At 38.2% G+C, this 20,454-nt stretch overlaps 1 protein-coding gene across 2 annotated transcripts in view; it reads left to right on the top strand.

Annotated features, from left to right (window-relative positions):
• TMEM161B (transmembrane protein 161B) overlaps positions 1 to 20,454 on the top strand; it is a 128,756-nt gene that overhangs the window by 53,523 nt on the left and 54,779 nt on the right. The window contains exons 1-2 of one of the 2 annotated variants that reach the window (XM_081089015.1): positions 4,939 to 5,066; positions 19,605 to 19,708. In XM_081089015.1, the coding sequence (XP_080945141.1) occupies positions 5,064 to 5,066; positions 19,605 to 19,708 (107 nt within the window). In that variant the 5' untranslated portion in view covers positions 4,939 to 5,063. Of the gene's footprint in view, positions 1 to 4,938; positions 5,067 to 19,604; positions 19,709 to 20,454 lie in introns of those variants that run through there. The other variant, XM_081089016.1, reaches the window with a different exon arrangement.

The following is a 20,454-nucleotide window of genomic DNA, read 5'->3' as shown; positions in this document are numbered from 1 at the left end:
TCAAGGAGCTGCACCTAAGGAAGTACACCTGAAAAGCTTCATCCATATCTGGACTCAATTTCAAGTTCTAGACTTTTAGCTAATGTTGTAATGGGATGACTGTTTTGGAGAACTTTGGGAGAGAATAAGTATGTTTTGCATATGAGAAGAATATGAATCTTTGAAGGCCAAATTGTAGTAGCCAGCCTCCTGGTATTTGTGCTTTGCTGTTCCCTGCCACACTGTATCAGGGATCATCTGTGGGACTAATAGGATACAGAAGTAATGATATATCAGTTTGAGTGATTTTGACTTCTCTCTCTTGGATCACTTGCTCTGGGGAAAGCCAGGTGCCATGTTGTAAAGAAACCAGGGAAGTCCTGTGAGTGACTCATCTTGGAACTGGATCTTTTATCACCTTCATTAGACTGCAACCCAGCCAACAGCTTGACTGCAAACTCATAAGACCCTGGGCCAGAACACCTAGCTGAGCCACTCATGGATTCCTGACTCTCAGAAACTGTGAGGTAAATATGTTTAGTGTTAATGTATTATACAGCAATAGTTGACTAATATAAGTTCACATATTACTTTATGCCTTTTAAGTAAACCTCTTTTTAAAAAATATATTTTAATTGATTTCAGAGAGGAAGGGAGAGGGGGAGAAAGAAAGATCAATAATGAGAATCATTGATTGGCTGCCTCCTGCACGGCCCCCCCCCCAACTCCACTGCCCCCCCCCAACCCTCACTCCAACCCCCCCACACACACTGGGGATTGAGCCCTGATCGAAATCAAACCTTGGCTCTCAGGTTTATGGGTAGATGCTCAAACACTGAGCCATGTCAGTCAGGTTTAATTAAGTAAGCCTCTTTTAACCTACAATTTTCTCTGTCTTCTTTCCTGCAACCTGTTGGTTGAAGTTAACTTGTCCCATGATTTTCTATAGATTGAATTTTACTGATTGTTTAGCCATACTGTTTAACATGTTCTCTATATTTCCTAGTATCAGGTTCAATTTTTTTGGCAAGATTTTTAAATAGGAGATGGTATGTTTTTTCATTAAAAGGCATATAGTTTCGGGAGGTGGGGGGGTTAGAGAGCAACCAAAGGACTTGCATGCATGCATATTAGCATAACCAATGGACCCAGACACTGGGGCGATGGGGGCTTGCGGGGGTGAGGGTGGGGTGGGGGGTGGGGGGAGTCAATTGGGGAAAAAGGAGACGTGTAAAACTTTAGACAAAAAAAAAGGCATATACTTTCCTTGTCATGTTACTGTAAAATGAATAAATCCATTTATTCCTCTTGAATCTCAAAATGGCATTGTATAATTTGTGTAAATTGTAGGAGTTATTACATCAATTAATCAGATAGATGGTATAGTCCTAGATAAAACTATGGTAATATGTAAAACAGGGAAGGTTTAGAGCAATGGTTCTCAACCTTCCTAATGCCGCGACCCTTTAATACAGTTCCTCATGTTGTGGTGACCCCCAACCATAACATTATTTTCGTTGCTACTTCATAACTGTAATTTTGCTGTTATGAATCATAATGTAAATATCTGATATGCAGGATGTATTTTCATTGTTACAAATTGAACGTAATTAAAGCATAGTGATTAATCACAAAAACAATATGTAATTATATATGTGTTTTTCGATGGTCTTAGATGACCCCTGTGAAAGGGTCGTTCGACCCCCAAAAGGGTCGCGACCCACAGGTTGAGAACAGCTGGTTTAGAGGAAGGCTATGCTACTGAATTATTAAAGGATTACAATATGCTTCTGAAGAACATGTTAGCTTGTCCCAAATTAGAAATATGAGAGTAATAGAGATGTATGTTACGAGGCATACATTTTTTTTTTTTTAAAAAAAAGCTCCTTTAACCATTCTTAAGTAAAAGAAAATTTTAAAAAATTGCCCACTTATAAAATGGTAATTCCAGAAGTGGTAATTGATATATTTTGGTTACTTCCTTTTTTACACTTTATTCCATGCTTAGTATTATTTTTCACATCAAAGCAATCATACTGGTCACAATTTTGCATCCTACTCTTTTAATTTAGAAAATAAACATTTCCATTAGAAAGACTAGTCTACTGGCTTTTTAAAAAAACAAAACACAAAAACTATAGTATATTTCACTAGATATAAATAATAGAACTTGTCCAATCTCTAATTGTTCTTAAATTCTTACCTAATTATTGCTACAACTCACATTTTTGTCCATAGTATTTATTTAAATGGTATTTTTAAGGGGAGAGATGGACAATATAACAAGAAGTTTCCAGCTTATCAGAGGTTTATGTCTAATTAGGAAAATATACATGGCAGGGGATTACAAAAGTGCTGTATAAGAGAGCATATAATAATCATATATTAAGGTAAGAAGAAGTAGTGGAATTTCTTAGAAGGAGGGGCTCATCAGAAAAACATTTTGCCAAGATTATGGAGCAAGACTTGGGAAAGTGATAAGTCTTAATGGTTGAAAATGTTCAGGTAAGTGTGGGTGTTCAGTTCTGTTTGGGTGTTGGAGGAGGAGGTAACTTTCTGTTGACATTCTTCAGAAGTATTTGAGGATAGTTCTCACTCAGGAAGCCCTCATCTCAAAGGCATAATAGTGAGCAAACAAGACTTTTATCAAAGATTGGACTCCTAACGCCCTTGCCCCAATCTACCAAATTTCTTTTTAATCTCTATCATCCACATCTTTTTCTCCTTTCATAATTCTCCTTTATATTTTTGTCAAAGATTTTCATCTACTTTAAGTAGTGGAAATAGGTTAAACCCTCCTACAAGGCACGTAACTCATACAAAACATTATGGTCTGTAGAATATTTTTTAAAACTGGGAAATGCTATCTTAGAACATACAATGTATGCTTTCTAATCTTTAAAAAATAGGAATAAGAGCATTAAAGAATATTAACCAAGGGTTATCAGCTTGCCATACACCACGTCAGAAACATAACACCCCTAATCTATTAAAAGTAATAAGAAAATAACAAATAATGACTGTGACTGGTCTTCTCTAGCAGGAATGGATCCCATCCTGATAATAACTCCAACCTTACTGTCACGTAGGTCACGCTCTGTGGACCTCACGGAGGCTGCCAGGCTTAGGACAGTTGTGAGAACAGTGTCAGAAATGAAAGAGCAAGGCCTCCCAAAATGTCATCACCGACCGTCTGGTAGCCATTTTCCTTCTGCACCTTTTCTTCCTCGGGGATAGCAGCTGCTTCCCACACTCACAGGAGGACCCCAATCTGTCCACCGCGCTCACCACTGCAGATGCCCTGGGGCTTGCCCACTTACAGCTTTGCCCCTCCACAGCATGGCGCGACCCTCAGGGGAGTTCTGGATTCCTCCACAGCAAGAAGTTTCACAAACAATTTTCGCAGCTCCCTGCCCCCAACTGTTTCCAAGGTTAGTACTTAGATTCCTGACTGTTATGCTATTTCTCCACCCACAGAACATAACCCTAACCAGTGGTCGGCAAACCGCGGCTCGCGAGCCACATGCGGCTCTTTGGGCCCTTGAGTGTGGCTCTTCCTAAGCCTTACGAGTACCTTAATTAAGTTAATAGCAATGTACATACCTACATAATTTAAGTTTAAAAAATTTGGCTCTCAAAAGAAATTTCAATCGTTGTACTGTTGATACTTGGCTCTGTTGACTAATGAGTTTGCCGACGCCTGCGGGCCTAACCCAACCCCTACACTCATCGCTAGCCCCCTTTCTAGTATAAAGCAACATCCTGTGCATGCTTCTTTTGGGTGGCTCAGATCTCTGACTCCCAGGGTCTTTCCACCATTTACTTAAAGCTTGGATATCATGCTTTCCAAGCAGTTTGATGAGGGTGAAATACAACATCTATAGCCACCTCTGCCAGCTCAACCTCCTTAACTTCTGCAGCTTCCTGGTCTCCCGCAATCCCAGGTTTGTGACAAAACTAGGCCTTCTGGCAGAGAGATCCCATAGATGACAGGGCAGGTAGTGGGGACTTAAGCGAAGATCTCCAAGTTGTGAGATTAACTTCCGGAAGGAAGGTCCTCTGAATATCCGTTTCCAGCCTGCCTCCAATGCTGTCTCATTAGAGCCCAAGGAAAAGACGGGGAGAGTTGATGGGTACAGATTTGGGGGAGAGAAAAAGCACACACACAAAATTAAGAGGTATATAGGAGTTTTTACTTTCTTTGAACTGATGATGATGATGATATCTATCTATCTATCTATCTATCTATATATAGATATATATAGATAGATAGATATATTTAAACTAAAAGGAAACCGTTCATATTGTAATGTATTAAACAGGCAAAATGCTCTTCCTGGTTTCTCTGCCGTGGGTAGATGTTCTCTGGCTTCAGCTGGTATCTCTGGACAGTGAGGCAGCTTCTCAGCTCGGATTCCACCGCCCTAAAGACAGGTAGAGCTGGAGGACCACGCCTGCTGGGAGCGAAGGGGAGAGACACAGGTCTCCTACGATCCGTAAAGTCTGCAAAAAGAGCCAGCGCCAGCCGAAAACCTGAAGGTCAAAAGAGAAAGGGCGTGGCTGCGCGGAGGCGATGGCGGCGTGGTCTCAGCCCGAGCACCGCCGGAGGTTTCATCCTCACTCCTCCGCCGGGTCTGGGGTCGGCTCCCACCCCTTTCACCAACCTGCGCCTCCGTCACCTCCCGGAGTGAGGATGCGCTCCTGCCCAAACCACCCGACCTACCTCGGATCCTCGCAGCGCCACAATGGGGAGCCGCCCGCCCACCCACCTACCTGCTCTGCGCCTGCGCCTCCTCCGCCGCCCCCGCCCCCCGCGCGCTCTCAAGGTCAGCCCCGCCCCCGCCTCTACCCTAGCGCCTCGGAGGAGGCCGTGGAGGACGTCTTGCGTTTCCTCACCTCTGCGTGGCGTGGGGTCGACGCCGCTCAGGGGAGGGGCGGGACTTCCTGTCCCGCGCGGGCAGAACTTCCGGAAGAGCCGGAAGACCCTCTGCCTCGTAGAGTCCAGAGGTTCCTGGCTGCAGGAGAGGGAGGCGAGGTCCTGGACGGTCGGGGGGACTCCAGGGCCGGTCCCTGAGCTTGGCGTCATGGTGAGTCCTTCTGGGAGGGCTGGAGCAACATTAGTGGGAGGGGAGGGCCCGGAGGTCAGTCCTGGGAAGGGAGCCGGTGGAGTGCCCCGCGGAGGATGGAGCGGGCGGGAGCCATGGGATGAACCGCCGGGCAGGACCCACCTCCCTTGCAGCGCCGGAGCGCCCGGGTCCCGGAGAAAACCCCTTCTGCCCTGCCTCGCCGCGAGTTCTGCCCAGGAGTACGGAGCCGCAGCCCGAGTGGTCGTGGCTCATTCACTGTACGGCGCGTGGTCCCAGAGTTGACCTTGCCGGGTTGGTGGTTTCAGGTGGTCCCAGCATTGACCTTGCCTGGCTGGTCACCTCCGCCTCTCCTTAGCTGCAGGGCCGTGGCCAGCACTTCACATCTTAGAAATGCCTTGAGCATCATGTCAGGCGGACACTACGGATCCCCATGTAGAGGATGAGCGCCTGTCACTTAAAGGAACGGCAAGGTCAGCTCTTACCTTTCCCACGCAGCCCTTTTGGAATTGGAAAACGTGCCAAATAAAAAATAAAAAAAAAAATCCGGACTTAGTAAGGAAAGACTGAACTCGAAAGGAATATTGCAAGAGTGTGCGGGAAGGGCCTATTACTGTAGGGAGAATGCCTTGACCGTAGATCTGCAGGAGTTTCAAAAGTTAGGCAAAAGGGGGTTTTCTTTTATAGAGGGGAGGAAACAAGTGAAAAGAACCGGGTGTGCAGAAGTGAGGTGAAAAGGGTATATGGCCTGATAGTAGATCAGAGATTGTTTTACCCTCAAACCAGCCTACCTGTAAAGGAGTTATGGGGTTGTATACTCTTTCAGTTTGAGGGTGGGCCAAAGTTCAGGGAACTGAGGGAAGGATCTTAAGCAGAATTTGGGTAACAACATTTTATTCCAGTTGATCTACAGGGGCAAGCAGTTCAGCTAGTCATTTATGAAGCAAAGAATGTGAATTTGCAGGTTTATGTCTGGCCTTGTCATATGTAAACAAGAGGGTCTTCTGTGAGCTTTACCCAAGTCGTTTGAGGACTAGTGGTTCTTTGCAGTAAGTCATTTCCAAAATACAAAGGGGTGGGGTGGGGGTGGGTGAATGTCTTAACCTTCGCTGTTTTCCAAGATCACAGGGGTCCAGTAAAATTCAGCATTGTCAGTTTCTTGACTATATAAAAGATTTCAAATCCTCCTCTGGAAGGGATTCTTTCTTGGTATTTAGTTTCAGTTTGCCATGCCTAAATATTGACATTGTTCAGCTATTGTGTATGATGAATGACTTTTAGAGACTTAACTGAATGTGAAACAAAAGAAACTCCAAATAATGTGGTTCCTAGCACACTCTACTATGCTATGACTAGTAACTTCTGACTTTTTTGGGCAGTGTGTGTGTGTTAACCTCAATGAATAATACAGTATTATTTTTTCTTTAGTATCAATGAAATTAGTGAAAGGGAACAGTCGAACTGGAAGGAGCCAAAGATAATAATTACTCCCCCCCCCCCCCCCCCCCACCACCACCACCACCACCTCCACCAATTTTACAGAAGGAAGAATCTGAGGGTTAGAAATAGACAACGATTTACCTAAACTAACAGTAGTTGGCATAGTCTGTATTAAAATTCAGATCATTTCTTAAATTTAAGCTCTTTTTGACTCCTTGGTCTTAAAAGTTAATATAGAGTGTAATGAAATCCTTGAATTCATAATAGTCACAGAGAAGCTGAACGCCCTTGACCGGAATCGAACCTGGGACCTTTCAGTCCGCAGGCCAACACTCTATCCACTGAGCCAAACCGGTTTCGGCCTGAACGTGAACTTATTCTTAGTATTCCGTGATGCTAAGAACGGTAGCTTTGTTTTAAGCTAAGGTAAACAAACTCATGCTGTTTCTCAGAACGTAACTTAAGAGAATGTCACCTGGAGAATGTCACTAGCAGCCAGGTAGTTGACTTTCTCCATTCAGGTATTGCTTATATTTCTAAATTAATGTACTTAACTCCACTTAAGCTTTCCCAGATAAGAAATTGATAATGTCTGTATGTGTACTTGTGGTCAGTGCTTGGAATCCTTCATAAGAAAGAATTTAGCCACGAAAGGAAGTTGACAAGGGTTGAATTTATTTAGGATTCAGCTTGGTTGAATTGAAAACTTCTGCAGTGATTGAAATGGTATGAAAACGATGCGGTACTTGAATTCAGAAGACCCAGATTCTGCCCATCATTAGTTATATGAATTTGGCAAAATTACCCAACTTAGATAAGAGTTCCATTTTCCTCTTAGATAAGAGAAATGGGTCTTGATAGGAATTAGAACACCTAACTCAATTTATGATTCTTTGACTTCACTCAGGACTTTTTCAGAATAAGTACATGTTTTTTATTAAATAAGGCTTAGTCTGATTTTCACTTTTTTCCCCCGTGTTGATTTCCCAAGTTTGATTTTTTTAATCTTTTTTTTTTTTTTTTTAATATATCAGGTAGGTAATACTTGGAATGTTTGTTCGTATGTTTGACAGCTATCTTAAATGCTACTCCAAATAGAAAATAAAGCCTTGGGACACTTTGATTTTATTTTTGTTTTAATAGATATAAACTCATTCTCTTCTCTTATTCTCTGATTTATTATGTAGGTCAAAATTCAATAAATGCCTGTGCATGTAATAAGCTCCTTTTGTGAGCAAATGACAATAGGATTATATTACAGACAAAAATTTTTTTTGTTTCATGTTTAGAAAATGGATAGTCTGTAGACAGTTTACTAAAGGAATAAAACTATATGTTTTATTGTTTTTGTAACTTACAAACCAACTTTAATCAAATAGACCTTTTCACCATTTAGCCTGGTTTGTGGGAGAAAAGTAGATTAGAACTAACTCCTGGAATTGCAGGTATCTCATGGCTTGTGTTATCTATATAGCATCCTGTGGTAACTTTTACTGCTGGAATCCAGCTATGGTCTGTTGGAGTAAAAAGGTTGTAAACCTCTGCCTTAAAGTTTAAGAGAAAGTTTTCCTTTTGGGAGGTGATGAGGGTGTTGGAAAGAGAATGTGGTAAATATTATAAGGGAAATACATGTAATGTGCTCAAAGAGTACAGAGGAAAGAATTCAATTCTAACTGTGGAGAGGGGGCAATGGTAGTCGGTGACTTCAGCTGCATTTTAAAAAGTGGGTTAGGGCACTAGTTCTCAAATTTGAGTTTGTTTAGGATTCACCTATGATGCTTGATAAAAATGCTTATCTAGATCCTGTTATTGGAGGGTGGAGTTTTAGATTCTTTTTTTTTAATGAGTTTTATAGTTAAGCCTGAAACTGGTGGTCCTTAAACCACACTTTGAGAGAACTGTACTGTAGACATTAGAGACTTTGATGAAAGTATTAGAGGTTTTTGTGCTTATTGGTAATCAGACATGTTCATTTGTTGATGTGGTGGATTATTTCAATTGAATTTTGAATGTTGAACTAGCCTCACATACCTGGAATAAATCCCACTTAGTTGTGGTGTATATATTTTTTATATGTTGTTGGATTTGATTTCCTAATATTTTGTTTAGGATTTTTTGCATTTATATTCATGAGAGATGTTGGTCTGTAGTTTTGTTCGTTCTTTTTTCCTTATTATGTGTTTGTCTAGTTTTGGTATTAGGGTAATGCTGACCTCATAGAATTGGTTAGGAAGTATTCCCTCTGCTTCTATCCTCTGAAAGAGAGTATAGAGAATTGATATAATTTCTTCCTTAAATGTTCGGTAGAATTCACCAGTGAACCCTTTGGAATCAAATTGATTATTGATTCAATTTATTTAATAGATAGAGACCTATTCAGGTTGTTTACTTATTGTGTCATTATTGGCAAATTGTATCTTTCAAGGAATTGGTCCATTTTATAAAATTTGTGGGCATAGAGTTGTTCTTAATGTTCCTTTATGAGCCTTTTCATGGCCATGGGCTCTCTGATGTCTCCTTTCATTTCTGATATTAGTAATTTGTGTCTTTCCTTTTTATCTTAGTTACTCTGGCTGTAGGCTTATTGGTTTTATTGATCTTTTTGAAAAACTAGCTTTTGGTTTCATTAATTTTTCTCTATAGGTGTCCTGTTTTCAGTTTCATTGAATTTTGCTCTAATTCATATTACGTATTTCTTTTCTTCTGCTTACTTTGGATTTAATTTGCTCTTTTACTAATTCCCCAATGTGGAACCTTAGGTGATTGATTCTAAATGTTTTCTAATATGTGCATTCAATGTTATAAATTTCCCTCTAAGCACTGCTTTTGCTGCATCCTATAAATTTTAAAACTGTTTTTAAAAAATTGTTTTTATTGATTTGAGAGAGAGGAAGGGACAGACAGAGAAACATCAATCCGCTGCCTCCTGCAAGTCTCCTACTGGGGATCTATTAGGTGTAGCGATTAATAATGGCGGATTTTGTAATCAAAGAAAACATGATAATTTCAAGAGAAACATCAAAAGTGCTTTATTCAAAGTAATGTCCATCGCTAGCTACACATTTCCGCAATCTTTCAGGTAATTTGTGGGTACCGTCCCAATAGAACTTTTCTTGTTTTGAGGCAAACCATTCACAGACCCAATTTTCCACTTCTTCGTACGTTTTGAAGTGCTGCCCAGAGAGTACATGTGCCATCGATCAGAACAAGGGGTAATCTGAAGGAGCAAGGTCTGGTGAATACGGCGGGTGGATTAATACTTCCCAGGCAAGATCTTATAATGTGTCTTTAACTGGTTTTGAAGTGTGTGATGGTGCATCATCATGAAGCAAAATTAATTTGCCGTGTGTCTTCTGGCACATTCTGGTAGTTTCACAATCAAAGCGTGGTTCAAATTGATTATTTGTTGTCGGTAGCGATCAGTATTAACGGTTTCACCTGGTTTTAGAAGCTCATAATACACCACACCTTCCTGATCCCACCAAACGCAGAGCATTGTCTTCTTTCTGAATGATTTGGCCTTGCAGTCGATGTTGATGGTTGACCTGGATCAACCCATGATTTTGTGCATTTGGGATTATCAAAACAAATCCACTTTTCATCGCCGTCACAATTCGATGCAAAAAAGACTTTCTTTCATGCTGTTGAAGCAACATTTCACTGATGACTTTTCGGTTTTCCACTTGTCTTTCGTTCAGTTGATGTGGCACCCATTTTCCTTCCTTTAAAATCTTTCCCATTGCTTGTCAACGATTGGAAATTGTTTAATCTTTCTGCAAGTTGTTTTTGAGTTTGACACGCATCTTCATCCAATAATGCTTGTAATTGTTGGTCTTCAAACCTTTTCGGTTGGCCTGGACGTTCTTTGTCTTTCACATCAAAATCATCACTTTTAAAGCGTTTAAACCAGCGTCCACAAGTATCTGAGATGGGGCATGTTCACCATAAGCTTCCCAAAGTATACGATAACTGTTTCTTCAAAATAAAATAATGAATTAAAACTTCCCGCAAATGCTCTTTTTTGGGGCACGAAATTCGACATTTTTAAGTGTAAAAATAACAATGATGTTAACACCTTCAGCAAATTTGACATATGAAGTTTTGAAGCTTGCTGTCAATACAACAAAATAGCATACATATCAAATCGCATATATATCAACATATGTGTAATTTCATCTATCGAAAAAAATCCACATTTTTAACTGGTACACCTAGTAGCCTGCAAACCAGGCATGTGCCCTGACCAGGAATCGAACTGACCATCTCCTGGTGACTGGAACAATGTGCAACCAACTGACCCACACTGTTTTTTTGTTTTGTTTTGTTTTGTTTTGTTCAATATACTTTTAATTTCTCTTGATATTCCTCTTTAAACCGTGGGTTATTTAGAAATATTTGATCTCCACATATTTTGAGATTTCCAGTTATCTTTCTGTTATTGATTTACACTTTAGTTCCATTGTGATCTGAGAACAGACATTCTATGATTTCTTTGAAGTTTGTTAAGGTGTGATTTATGGCCTAGAACAGTGATGGCGAACCTATGACACGCGTGCCAGAGGTGACGTGAACTCATTTTTTTGGTTGATTTTTCTTTGTTAAATGGCATTTAAATATATAAAATAAATATCAAAAATATAAGTCTTTGTTTTACTATGGTTGCAGATATCAAAAAATTTCTATATGTGACACGGCACCAGAGTTAAGTTAGGGTTTTTCAAAATGCTGACACGCTGAGCTCAAAAGGTTTGCCATCACTGGCTTAGAATGTAGTCTATTTTGGTGAATGGACATGTGTAGCTTGAAGGATGGATTTTGGTCAGGTTTTATCAGTTAATCACATAGTGGCTGAGGTTCAGATTTCTTCTCGGTTTTCTAGCTTTTCCTCTGACTTCTCTCTTTTACTACTTTCCAAAAGAGTCTTAGTTCAAATAATAGTAGAGACAGTTCTCTTGGTTAGTTTTTGGTTGATGTAGGTTAATTCCTTAGACCCAGTTTATACTTTGGGTTTTGGTCCACTTTCTAAATAGTTTGGTTCTTTTATTTGCTCTGAGATAAAAGCTCAAAGCAAAATTAATTGATTTTAGAAAAATCAGAAGATATTCTAAAGTGTTCATTTCTAAGAGAGAATTTATTATTTTTTTACTGTTGTGCCATGGTTTTGTCCGTGTTACAAAATCAGGAATGAACAAAACTTGCCCCAAAGGAACTTTGAAGAAATAAATTTGTCTGTAAATTGCCAGTTCTGGAAATAAACATTCTCTTGCTTTAAATTGCAATGGTTGTCCCTTTTGTTTCAGCAAACATTTAAAACTCATGCTTTTATCTAAAAAGTATTTCTTCAATTATTCATTATTTGTTAAATGCCATCTGTATGTCAGGTATTGTTTTTGACAACAGAAATATAACTGTTTATAAAACAGATCTTTTATGGGGCTATGTTTTATTGGGACAATCTCATGGTAATCACATGAGACATAATATGTTAGTCATGGTTAATGCAACAGAGATAAAGCACAGTCATTTAAATAGGGCATTCGGAGAAAGCCTCAAGAATAAGGTGATATTAAACAAATGTGAGAAAATGTATGTGTGTGTGTGTGTGTGTGTGTGTGTGTGTATGTATATCCAGCCTATATGCCTATGTTTTATTTAATAAACTTCATTTTTGTATCATATTTTTAGTTTTTTTAAGTTACTACATTTCTTGAGAGAATACAGCTCATTCACTCAGAATATCCTGATGTTACATTCATATCTTTTACTTACATAAAAAAGACTTAGTAATTCTATTGTTAAAATAGATTAAATATCTTTCATGTTTTGGCCATGAACAAAAGATTTACAAAAACCTGGAACAGTTTCAGCTTTTGATACTTGGATATTGAGACGCAAGATCCTTATGTCTGATTATAATGTTTTATTTAAAAAAATATTTAGATATTATGTAAATCAATCTGCTCATATAAGTGTATCTTTAAAAGTGACTTTGGGAAAAGTACAATAAACATATTGCTTGAACTGGATAGTACATTAAATATGTGCCTTGAATAAATAGTCTGCTTGAACTAGAACTAGATGACCTCTATAGTTTGACTCAAGGTTCTATGATTTTGAATATGTGGATTTGTGAATATTATTGATGCACATTTAGTTGAATGTACATTGAAGGGACCAAAAAAAGGAGGGAATATTCAACTTATATTAAGATCAAGAAGAGTTTCATAAAGGATTGATTGGACTAGGCTTTTAAGGGTAATTTGAAGTGTGTCATATGGATAAGAAGTTGAATTTTTTCCTCAATAACAATAATAGTTACATTTACTTAGTGATTAAAATTTATCTGCTCTACTTATATTAACTCATTTAAATCTTTATGAGTAGTTAAATCTTGAGGGATTTTTTTAAACCGTTTTTATCTTCTGGATTTTTAAAAAATTTATTTTAATATTTAGTTTTCAAATACAGTTAACATACAATATTAATTAGTGTCAGGTGTATAACATAGTGATTAGTCATTTATATACCTTACAAAGTGATCACCTCGATAAGTCTAGTACCCATTTGATACCATACATAGTTATTACAATATTATTGACTCTATTCTTTAGATTGTACTTTACAACCCTGTGACTGTTTTTGGAATTGGGAATTTGTACATCTTAATTCCTTCCCCTTTTTCACCCATTTCCCTAACCACCCTACCCTGCTTCTGGCAACCATAAAATGTTCTCTATATCTGTGAGTTTGTTTCTGTTTTGTTTGTTTATTTATTTATTTTTAGATTCTACTATATGGTATTTGTCTTTTTTTGTCTGATTTATTTCACTTAACATAATACCTCTAAGTCCATCTATGTTTTTACATATGGCAAAATTTCATTCTTTTTATAGCTGAGTAATATTTTATTGTATACTAGAGGCCTGGTGCACAAATTCGTGCATGGGTGGGGTCCCTTGGCGTGGCCTGCGTGGATCAGGCCCCAGCTCACAGCCCCGCCCGCAGCCCTGCCTGGCACTCCACCTTGGCTTGGCGATGCCACCTCACCTGCTTCACCATCCCGCCTGCAGGGTGATGGACTGGGGCTGGGGCCCTCCACCCCTGCTCCCTTAGCGCCTGGGAGCCAGGCAGTGGCCCTGCCCCCCGCCGCATCCACTGGTCGCCACCTGTGGGGCAATGGGCAGAGCGATTGGGTCCCTACTCACTCCCGCCTTGGCCTGGCACTGCCCGCTCACCTGCTCCACCATCCCACCACAGTCCCGCTCTCATCGGGGCCGTCGGGGCCAGCAGCACCTCCACTGCCACCTGCTGCCAGCGCTGCATCGCTGACACCTGCCATGTTCTGTGCCGCCTCCTGATGGTCATCACAAGTCATAGTGAATGGTCAAACTCCCAGTCGAACAACTGCCTGAGGGGACAATTTACATATTAGGCTTTTATTCTATAGGACTGTGGTCAGCAAACTGCGGCTCACGAGCCATATGTGGCTTTTTGGCCCCTTGAGTGTGGCTCTTCCTAAGCCTTAGGAGTACCCTAATTTAAGTTAATAACAATGTACCTACCTATATAGTTTTAAGTTAAAAAAATTTGGCTCTCAAAAGAAATTTCAATCGTTGTACTGTTGATATTTGGTTCTGTTAACTAATGAGTTTGTCGACCACTCATATAGGATATGTACTATATCTTCTTTGTGCAATCATCTATTGATGGTCACTAAGGTTGCTTCCATATCTTGGCTATTAAAAATAATGTTGCAGTGAACATAGGGGTACATATGTCTTTTCAAATTAGTGTTTTGGATTTCTTTGGGTAAATACCCAAAAGTGGAATTTCTGGATCATATTTTACAGATGTAGGAATAGAGGCACAGTGAGTTTAGAATAACTCATCCAAAGTCATACAGCTAGGGGAATTAATTTTAACCCAGACTGTTTGGACACTGTAACTGTACTTTTGTGTCAGTCTTATTATTTATCTTTGGTTAGTTTCAATATATGAAAAAATTGAATTTAAAAAATATTTTTCTGTAGAAATAATATAGTTTCTGATTATTATATTTCTAGAAAATCTTTCCCAATCCAGTTAATAACTAATATTACATCTGAAATAGTGTGAGAGAAATTTCTAAGTACCTGCAGAAAAGTTCATTGGGTGGAACTCAACCAAAATCTAGCCAGGTGGAACCACTCATTATATTGGATCATGCCATTTATTCTCTTTGAGTAAATATGTCTTCCTTTTCTGTCTGTGAGAGGGCTACTTCTTTAACCTTGTAAGCTTCGTTCAAATGTCACCTCTGAACCAGACATTCCCAGCGCTCCCAGGCAGATCTATCTATCTATCTATCTATCTATCTATCAATCATCTATTTTTAAAATAGATTTTTATTTATTTCAGAGAGGAAGGGAGAGGGAGAGAGAGAAACATCAATGATGAGTGATTGGCTGCCTTCTGCATGCTCCCCAGTAGATATTGAACCAGAAACCCAGGCGTGGCATATGCGCTGACCAGGAATCAAACCATGACCTCCTGGTTCATAATAGGTTGACACTCAACCACTGAGGCACCTTGGCGGGGCTCCCACATAGATTTAATTACTTGCTTTCTTGGAGTGCTCCCATAACAATGGACTGACCTCTATGATATCACTTATCACATATTATTTGTAGGCGGCAGTGAAGGGTAGTTAACACTTTACTATTTGATAAAACCAGTGCAGGATGGAGAGAAATGAGTTGTCTTCTCATCTTGAACTTAAATTGGTTCCCATGCCTAATCGTATTATAGACATATCAGTGGTATCTACATATCAGAAGATAGAATAATTTTTAGATAGGTTTTTGTCTAAAAAAGAGTATCAATTGGAGAATAATTTTGTTAGTTGAAAGTTTAGAAAAACAGTTTAAATAGCTAGAATTAAACATATTTATCCAGAACTATTTAGAGGTGGGAATATTTTACACTTTAGAGTAGTGATTTTCAACTGGTGTGCCGTAAGAATTTTTAAAACATGCAAAACCTATTTAGTCGGGGAAATTATACCTTTTTTTTTCTCAGATTGGCAAAAAATATATAATTTTTGATGTGCCACCGAATTTTTGTAATTAGTTTATGTGTGCCATGAAATGAAAAGGATTGAGAATTGCTGCTCTAGACTTCGGAAGTGCCTGAATGAAATGCCTCTCCATGTTACCTTGCTCTAAATCACTGCTCACCTCTCAGCCTGCTACTAATTTGACTTTAAGTGTGTCATTAAGACAGTAATTGAATGGAACACTTAGTGAATTTGAACACTGATCCACTTGGTAGTTTGTTTTACTGTAAATTAATACAACTCTTACCTATCATTGCCAGCCTCTCTCATGTAGATTGATTGTACCAGCGAGGCGTGTTTTCTGTGTATTCTGAAAAGCTGAGGATGCAGCCAAGGTCCTGTCCTTGAAAAGTCTGTCTCAGTCTTGCTAGTTATTTCCTTGAGTTTCCTTCAGTTTCCAACTATTCTGTCAGTGGTTCTAGGATTCTGCCAGTCACCCAGACTAAAACATCCTGAAATAAACTTTGAGGCGTTCCTCAGTTTTATTCTACAGCTATTTTCCTTCATGTTCAGTCACACTCAAAGTTTGATTGGTTTTCTTTTGATGGACTTTTATCTTTGTTCTTTCCTTTCTAGTTTCAGTCACTTCTACCTTAGTCTTAAGTTTTCTCTTTAATTGATCAATATATTGTTCTAAGTTTCCTTATATGTTACTTGCATTATTTCGTCTTCCTACCCTTACCTGTTTAAAAGTTTTCAAGGTGATCTTTTTAAACACATCCGCTAAATGTGTCCTCTTGGTTTTAAAGACTCAACAATCTGCCTGGCCAGCCTGGAGTAGTGGTTGAGCTTTGATCTATGAAACAAGAGGTCACGATTCCATTCCCAGTCAGGGGACATGCCTGGTTTTTGGGCTCCATCCTGAGTGGGGGGCATGCAGAAGGCAGCCGATCAATGATTCTCTCTCATTGATGTTTCTATCTCTTCTTCTCTGAAATCAATAAAATAAAATGAATTTTTAAAAAGACTGAACAATTTAAAATTCTTTTATGCTATTTCTTGTAATTCTTTGCCATATACTAAAGTCTGCTTTGGTTGAACTAGACTTTTTGCTGTTCCATGGTTACTGTATATTCACATTTGTCATTTAGCCTGGAATTCCTTTTCTTTTACTCTGCCATCTATGTGATTTAAATTTCTTTTTTTTTTTTAAATATATTTTATTGATTTTTTACAGAGAGGAAGGGAGAGAGAGAGTTAGAAACATCGATGAGAGAGAAACATCGACCAGCTGCCTCCTGCACATCCCCCACTGGGGATATGCCCGCAACCCAGGTACATGCCCCCGACCGGAATCGAACCCGGGACCTTTCAGTCCGCAGGCCGACGCTCTATCCACTGAGCCAAACCGGTCTCGGCTGATTTAAATTTCTACCTTCATCTACTCTATAAAACTTTCATATCCAAATTTTTAAATTTCTATAACCCTTTGTTCATTTGAAATTGGGTTGCAATATTGTATTAATATATGTATTTATTGTTACCTAGTATGATAATCTTAGATAATCTTAGATTTTCATATTCTGTTAAGACAGATTCTTTTGTAATAATGCCATTCATTCATTCATTCTTTATCCAATATATAGTAAAGTGCTCTACTATGTGCCTTGACCTATTTTAATTGTCATTGTGCTAAATAGGAGACTAGACGTGAGCTGGTGAATACACAATACAATATAGAGTTGATGTATTATAGAATCGTACATCTGAAACCTATATGATTTCCCAATAAATTCAATAAAAATAAATAAATATCACATTATACTGGTTTAAAATATACATGTTATTTCCTCAGCATAAAAAAAAAATGGTATAGTCAATTTGAGTGATGTGAAAGAAAAAATGTCTTTGATGTTAGGTGAATATAAAAGTGGTTTGAACCTTAACCCCATTGGTAGAATTTAAAGTATTAAAATAGCCACAGTAACACCATAATTGAGGTAGGTTTCATAGACATTTAAAAAACAGTCCTGTTTAAGAGCCATTTTTACTTTTTTTTTTTGACAACTCTTTGTACATATTTGTTCTCTTTTAATTGGGCATTGGAATTTTTGCTAATTGATTGATGAGAACTCTATATTATATCTAGTAAGTAAAATATCCATTTGTGATGTGAGTTACAAATGGTTTTTTCTAGTTAATATTTGACATTTTTTATATTGATTCCTCATGTAGAACTTTGATTTTCTTTTTAAATTAATGAAGTTCATTTTTAAGAACAGTTTTAGGTTTACAGCAAAATAAATTGGAAAATACAGGGAGTTTCTATATACCCCTGTCCTTACATGTACAAAACCTTCCCCACTGTGGACATTCTACACCACAGTAGTACATTTGTTACAATGAAATTTGATTTTTTTCAACTTATTTCTTAGACTGATATTTTTTAAAGACTTTATTCTTTATGTTAAAAACATGTTTTCTTATAATAATAGTGATAACTGTAACAATAACAGCAAATAGTAGTAACCCATTGATTTCTTACTCTGTGCCAGGCACTATTCCTAATCACAATTTGATTAGATAGATTGAATTATTAGCTTCATTTTATAGAAAAGGAAACTGGTACAAAATATTTAAATTACCTGTTCAAAATCAAACAACTAATAGATGGTGAATTCTAAGCCAGGTGGTTTGGGTCCAGAATTCATGCTCTCAAAATATACTATTCTGCTTTTAAACATATTTTTTATGTACTTGTTTGGTAAATTAAGTTTGAGGTCAGAATTCAACCTTATTTTTGGACTGCTAGGATAGAGATGCCACCAAAAGGGAGTATAAAGAATTGATCATCAAGGTGGGAGTAAAGCGATGGATGTGGAAGACCTTGTGGGAAATTGCTGATATTTAAGATAAGGAAATATAATTTGGCAAGGTGGAGTGATTTTGATGGTAGGTGTTTCAGTGGAATGAAATGAAGCAGAAGTCAGATGTTAACTATGGGGAGGTATGAGAATGTAGTAGAAACAGTGAGAATAAGTCTTTTGAAAAGTGGTTGTGAATCTGCAGAGACAGGAGAACTATAAAGGAAAATAGTTATATTTTTTGGAAAGATAAAAAGACTTGGAGGTGTTGCAGTGCTGATAGCAAGGATTTAAATAGAGAAGAGATTAAAGAAGATGCAGGAAGGAAGCTACTCAGTGGTTGAGGTTCCTGAAAATCAAAGAGAGGATGGGATATGAAGCACAGATGTAGGGGATTTGCTTTGTGTAGAAATGCTCTATTTCTGGTGGGTGTGGAAAAAATCTAGAGTAGATACAAGTGATTGTGAGCTTGGTGGCAAGTGAAAGTTCACATTTGATGTTGTGTATGTTCTCTGTGAAATACATGTCCTCTGCGAACTGGGGAGTTACAAGTTTGAGGCAGGTTGGAGGTGTGAAGAGGGGCGAAGATTTGAATTTTAGCTATCATGGAGAACAGGAGAGGGATTGATGAGACCAAACTAAGGCGTTTTTGGATGCTGTTGAAGGCCCACTCACTGGAAGTTCGTGATGACAGCATGAATTAAAATTATTTTCTAGTGACTTTCAGGCCAATCTTGACATATCACACTTAATATAATTAATACTCTTTAATCGTTCACTACCACTGTAGAATAAAAAAATAGGCATACTGCTTTGAAAGCGTGGCAAGCTGGTATTTTATGTGTATTGAACAGTGAATTTGGAGAAGGATAAAAATATTACTAATTTTACTTCACTTTGATACCCTTACATAATGGAGAACATTTCTTGGGAATATATTTTGAATGTATATGCTAATTCATTTAACTTTTGTTTACTTGGATGTGAAACTTGGGTAACTCATAGAGGATTATAAGATGTGATTGCATGTTTTAAGTTTAAATATATGTGGTCTTGAATGCCTAAATGCCAGATTAATACATGTTTTAATAGCAACTCCTCTTTCTTAGAGTATCATTGTCAAAGTAGATAGAAAGTTTTCCATTTTGTTCTCAAATCTAACTTCATTTATTGTTAAATTTATTTATTTATTTTTTTACACAGGGTGTAATAGGTATACAGCTGGTTGTTACCATGGTGATGGCCAGCCTCATGCAGAAGATTATACCTCACTATTCTCTTGCTAGATGGCTACTCTGTAATGGCAGGTAAGTCAAATATAGGCTGATTGTGAGTAGCACTTTCAAATCTCTGTTTAATTTACCAGGCTGATTAACTTCCTAGATAGTTAAATGCTAATTCCTATTTTCTAAAAACACGACAAAGGAAAGTTATGAGAAAAATCTATCTTCCTTATTTTTCTTGAAATATTCGTAGTTTACCTGTTTAACACCGAGGTAATAGGGTCATGGTCAAGAGTTCGGTACCATCCCCCCTCCCCGCTTCCCTGTCCCTTTTTGTCCTGGCCACTGAAAATACCACATAACTTTTCTAGTTACCTTTTTTAAAGGTTCGTCAACAAAAGAATGAGACTATGAATTGCAGTGCTTAAATATTTCCACATGACCTATTATTAGTGACTCAGTTGAGAGTTTACTATGAGTTAGGCAGTGATGGCGAACCTTTTGAGCTCGACATGTCAGCATTTTGAAAAACCCTAACTTAACTCTGGTGCCGTGTCACATATAGAAATTTTTTGATATTTGCAACCATAGTAAAACAAAGACTTATATTTTTGATATTTATTTTATATATTTAAATGCCATTTAACAAAGAAAAATCAACCAAAAAAATGAGTTCGCCATCATAGGTTCGCCATCACTGGAGTTAGGGGTTCTTTTACCGTAGAGAATTTTGAACTTTAATTTAACAAGGAGCAGGTGAAGAATTTTGTAGGATTTAATTTTGTCTACTGCACTATAAGCTTACTACTGTCCTCATTCCTTTACAAAGG

The sequence above is a fragment of the Myotis nattereri genome (assembly GCF_964212035.1).
Source record: "Myotis nattereri genome assembly, chromosome: 4".
NCBI lineage: Eukaryota > Metazoa > Chordata > Mammalia > Chiroptera > Vespertilionidae > Myotis > Myotis nattereri.
Note: the sequence above shows the minus strand (reverse complement) of the source record. Positions and strands in the feature narration are given on the sequence as shown.